We start from the raw sequence: 5,912 nt of genomic DNA on the forward strand, positions 1-5,912 counted from the left end.
TTGAAAATCTCGATAGATCTATGGATACAATATAAATATATAAGATTTTCAATATTCCTGAAGAATATTATCCAAAATCTTAAGTTTATCAATATTCCCGAAGAATATTGACTTTTATACACTTTTATGCTTGTGTCTTATATTGGGATATTATATTTTTTTTATGCATTTATTTTTACTCGATATTAATTGATATTTGTTTATGTGAAGATTTATCATTCATAGGAAATTTAATAAATATAATTACATAATTGTGATTAGATGCTTGTTAACATAATTATATATATATATTGAACGTATATATAATTATTTTTTAACTAATTTTATAACATTGTTCAATAAATTAGTAAATAACATAATTATTTATTTTGTACATTTTTCTACACGTATATATTCAATCTGTTTTATATATATATATATATATAATTTATTATTATCCTTAAATTCGTTTGTTTTTTTTTTAACAGTCGCAATGGCAAACATTACAAAACTTGAATTTGAAGCTCTTGACATCAGTGGAAAAAACTATTTGTCATGGATTTTGGATGCTGAGGTTCATCTTGTTTCTAAGGATCTTGAAAACACAATAAAAGAAGAAAATAATGAATCCCCGCAGGATCTTGCAAAATCTCTTATTTTTCTTCGCCACTATCTCGATGATGGATTGAAAGCCGAGTATCTCACTGTGAAGAACCCACAAGAACTTTGGAAAAATCTTAAAGAAAGGTTTGACCATCAGAGGAGTGTAGTTCTCCCAAGAGCTCGTTATGAGTGGATCCATCTTCGCCTACAAGATTTCAAATCTATAAGCGATTATAACTCCGCATTATTCAAGATTTGTTCAAAGCTCAAACTTTGTGAAGAAAATATTTCTGATCAAGATCTACTTGAAAAAACTTTATCCACCTTTCATGCTTCAAATGTGCTCCTGCAGCAGCAATATCGTGAGCGTGGATTTAAAAAGTACTCTGAGCTTATTTCCTGTCTACTAGTTGCTGAACAGAACAATAAATTACTATTGAAAAATCATCAATTACGCCCAACTGGCTCTACACCATTTCCTGAAGCAAATGAAATATCATTCCCTGAAGTGAATGCCAACTCAACTCAAAATCCCCATATTAGAAGAGGACGTGGGCGTGGTCATGGGCGTGGGCGTGGCCATGGTCAAAACAAAAATTACCAGCAACATGATAAAAAGAGATAGAAAACAAACCACCAGAAGTGGAAACCGAATAATGAAGAAAAAAAAGGGAGAAACATGAAAGAGTATGAAGATAAGTGTTTCAAATGCGGAACGGAAGGGCATTGGTCTCGTACCTGCCGTACTCCAAAGCATCTTGTGGATCTCTACCAAAATTCGATCAAAGGAAAGGGAAAAATAGAGACAAATTTTGCTGATGATGATGGCCCTGTTGATATAACTCACTTGGATGTCTCTGATTTCTTTGCACAACCAGGCGGGAATATTGATCATTTGATTGGGGGTGGTGTGCTAGAAAATATAGAGTGATCAAGTTCTGCCTTTAATGCTTTCGTGTCCCTAAGATTAGTGTTTTTGGATATCTATGTTTTTTTTCTATAATAGTCAGATTTATCTTTTTGGTTTTGGTTTTATTCAGTACAATTTTATTTTCAGTTGTAATGATGGTTAATATTTTGAGAACTTTATTTAATATAATTTCCTTCTTATGAATATTGAAGTTGTAACTTAATCTATTATGCATTTCTTTTAGATTAATGGGAGAATAACAAGACATATGTCTAGCCGATAGTGGTACAACTCACACCATCCTTCAAAGTAAAAGGTATTTTTTGGAAATAACATTAGCTGAAAATAATGTTATAACAATATCGGGTGCATCAAAAATTATTGAAGGTCATGAAAAGGCAAAAATCATTCTGCCAAATGAGACAATTCTATATATTGAAAATGCACTCTACGCTAGCAAATCCAGTAGAAATTTTCTTAGCTTTAAAGATATCCGCAGAAATGGATATCATATTGAAATATTGAATGTAAACAAGGTTGAAATACCTTTGTATTACATCTATGATATGTGGTAAAAAAACATATAAAAGAAAAATTACGTGCACTCTCTTCTGGGATGTATTGCACAATTATAAAGGCAATTGAGGCAAATACAGTCACAAACAAGAAGTTTGTTGACAAGAAAACTTTCATATTATGGCACGACCGACTTGGTCACCCTGGGAGTTCAATGATGCGAAGAATAATAGATAATTCGTGTGGACATCCATTAAAGAATCAAAAGGTTCTCCTAAATGGTGACTTTTCATGTGTGGCTTGTTCACAAGGTAAACTAATTATAAGGCCTTTTCCAACAAAGATTGATGTTGAAATTCCAACATTCTTGAAAAGAATTCATGGGGATATTTGTGGGCCTATACACCCATCATGTGGTCCATTTCGATACTTTATGGTATTAATTGATACATCAACTAGGTGGTCACATGTTAGTTTGCTTGCAACTCGAAATATAGCTTTTGCAAAGCTACTTGGGCAAATGATTAAACTACGAGCTCAATTCCATGACCACTCAATTAAGGCAATTCGCCTTGATAATGCTGCTGAATTTAAATCACAAGCATTTGATGACTTTTGTATGTCAATAGGGACTTCGGTTGAGGATTCAGTAGCCCATGTCCATACACAAAATGGTCTTGCAGAATCCTTTATTAAGCGACTGCAATTAATTGCAAGACCGCTACTCATGAAAACAAAACTGTCATCTTCAGCCTGGGGTAATACTATCATACACGCTGCATCGTTAATTCATGTAAGACCAACTAATTACCACCAATATTCACCATTGCAACTTGCATATGGTCAAGAACCTGAAGTTTCTCACATTAGAGTATTTGGTTGTGCGGTACAAGTACCTATCCCACCTACACAATGAACCAAAATGGGTCCCCAACGTAGACTTGGAATTTATGTGGGGTATGAGTCACCGTCTATCATTAGATATTTGGAACCCTTAACAGGCGACTTGTTTAATGCAAGATTTGCAGATTGCCATTTTGATGAAACAAATTTTCCAACATTGGGTAGAGAAAAATTGTATCCTGAAGAACAACGAAAAATCTTTTGGAATGAGAAAACATTATCTCATTACGATCCCAGAAACAATCAATGTGAGCAAGAAGTTTGAAAGAATCATTCACTTGCAAAGAATTGCAAATCAATTATCTGATGCCTTTGTTAATACAAAAAATGTAACAAAGTCACACATACAAGTAGAAAATACCCCAGTGAAGATCGATGTCCCTGCAGGACCATATAATACTTTACCCGCAAATGAATCTAAAATACGCCAGAAGCGTGGCCGACCGATTGGTTCAAAGGATACAGTACCCAGAAAAAGAAAGGTACAAGAAAAACAAGGTTTGAAAACTCTAGAAGAAGAAACCTTACATCAAAATGAAACAGATGTGGATAACGTGATCCATGAAGAATCACAACCACATGAAAATATTGAGACTTCAACAAATTATTTGATATCTCGTAAAATATGGGATCGCAAAAATACGAACATCGATAATGTGTTCGCACTTAACATGGCTCTTGATATCATGCAAGGTATTGATGATCCCGAACCACAATCTGTTAAAGATTGTCAACAAAGAAATGATTGGCCAAAATGGAAGGAAGCTATACAAGCTGAATTAGATTCTCTAGAAAAACGTAAAGTGTTTGGACCCGTAGTTCAAACACCCAAAAATGTAATCCCCATAGGATACAAATGGGTGTTTGTGCGAAAAAAAAATGAAAATGGCGAAATTGTAAGATACAAAGCCAGACTTGTAGCCCAAGGTTTTTCTCAAAGACCTGGAATCGATTACAAGGAAACATATTCACCTGTGATGGATACCACCACTTTTTGATTCTTGATTAGTTTGGCTGTATCAGAAAATTTGGATATGCGACTTATGGATGTGGTCATTGCATATTTATATGGTTCACTTGATAGCGACATATACATGAAAATCCCTGAAGGATTTAAACCATCAGAATCAAGTGATACAAATACCAAGACCATGTTCTCAATTAAAATTCAAAAATCGTTATATGGATTAAAACAATCTGGGCGAATGTGGTACAATCGCCTTAGCAAATATTTACTACAAGAAGGTTATACAAATAATGCTATTTGCCCATGCGTTTTTACGGATGAGGGTTTTGCAATCGTGGCAGTATATGTAGATGATCTAAATCTTATAGGAACTCCCGAAGAGCTCACTAAAACTGCCAATTATTTAAAAAGTGAATTTGAGATGAAAGATTTGGGAAAAACAAAGTTTTGTCTCGGATTGCAAATCGAACATTTATCAGAAGGAATATTTGTTCATCAATCTTCATACACAGAGAAAATATTAAAATGCTTTTACATGGACAAATCACATCCATTAGCATCACCAATAGTCGTACGATTACTTGACACTAATAAAGATCCTTTTCGTCCACTTGAAGATGGAGAAAATATCATTGGTCCTGAAGTACCATATCTTAGTGCAATTGGTGCATTGTCATACCTTGCAAATTGTACTCGACCAGATATAGCATTTTCTGTCAACCTTCTAGCAAGATATAGTTCTTCTCCAACCCGAAGACATTGGAATGGTGTAAAACATATATTTCGTTACCTTCGTGGTACAACTGACATGAGATTATTTTATTCGAAAAAATCAAATTTCTCTTTAATAGGATATGCAGATGCAGGCTATCTTTCAGATCCGCATAAAGCCAAATCCCAAACAGGTTATGTGTTTACACGAGGGGACACCGTTATTTCATGGAAGTCAACAAAGCAAACTTTGACAGCTACATCATCAAATCACTCTGAAATCATTGCAATGCATGAAGCAAGTCGAGAATGCATATGGTTGAGATCTATAACTCAACATATTCAAGAATCATGTGGACTACCAACAACGAAAGATAGCCCGACGACTATTTTTGAAGATAATACTGCTTGCATTGCACAACTAAAAGGAGGGTATATCAAAGGCAATCGAACGAAACACATTTCACCAAAGTTTTTCTACACGCACGAACTTCAACAAAAAAGTGATATTGATGTCCAACAAATCCGTTCAAGTGACAATGTAGCTGATTTATTCACAAAGGCATTACCGACATCAACATTCAAGAAATTGGTGCAAAAGATAGGGATGAATCAATTAAAAAATATTCGGTGATTGAAATCAGGGGAAGTATCAATTGTTGTACTCTTTTTCCTTCGTTCAGGTTTTTCCCACTGGGTTTTACTGACAAGGTTTTACCGAGGCAACATTGGACTCTCTATCAATTATCTAAGGGGGAGTGTTATATATAGATGTAATATAGTTGATTGATTTGATTGTAATTTACCTTTTCTACAAAAATCCCTCTACCCTATAAATAGAGGTGTTTAGTCCATATATTAAACATTCATCTTCTTCTATTATATTCTCTCTTGTCTTTTATTCTCTCATCTTTCTCTACTAAATTTATACCACACTTTATATTTTTGTTTATTTATTTGATTGATTGGTTTTCCAAACTTGAACTTTTCCATATAAACTATTATAATTTTTATTATTTTTTTATACTTATACATGTAGTTAAATAAAATAATATTAAACCTACATTATAAATTTGATTTCTTAATATAATTTTATTTAGATCTCGATTTTATTGACGGTGTATATGGTATTCATTAAATAAAAATAGACATCATATATTAAATAAATTTATTTGTATTATTAAATTTGGTTATCTTATTATCTTTTGAAATTTAATTTTAGAAATACATATTATTCGTTGCTTTTCTGTAGAATTGAACAAGAAATCAAATAAAATTCCAGATGAAAATATTTTTTTATTGTATTATTTATAAAAAAAAATA

General features: G+C 33.0%; 1 protein-coding gene across 1 annotated transcript; it reads left to right on the forward strand.

The window, feature by feature from the left end:
* The first annotated feature begins 472 nt into the window (after positions 1-472).
* LOC140890246 (uncharacterized) lies at positions 473-1,207 on the forward strand. The gene has a single exon (XM_073298006.1). The coding sequence runs from the start codon at positions 473-475 to the stop codon at positions 1,205-1,207; it is 735 nt and encodes a 244-aa protein (XP_073154107.1).
* The last annotated feature ends 4,705 nt before the right edge of the window (positions 1,208-5,912 follow it).

This window comes from Henckelia pumila, chromosome 3 (assembly GCF_033568475.1).
Source record: "Henckelia pumila isolate YLH828 chromosome 3, ASM3356847v2, whole genome shotgun sequence".
NCBI lineage: Eukaryota > Viridiplantae > Streptophyta > Magnoliopsida > Lamiales > Gesneriaceae > Henckelia > Henckelia pumila.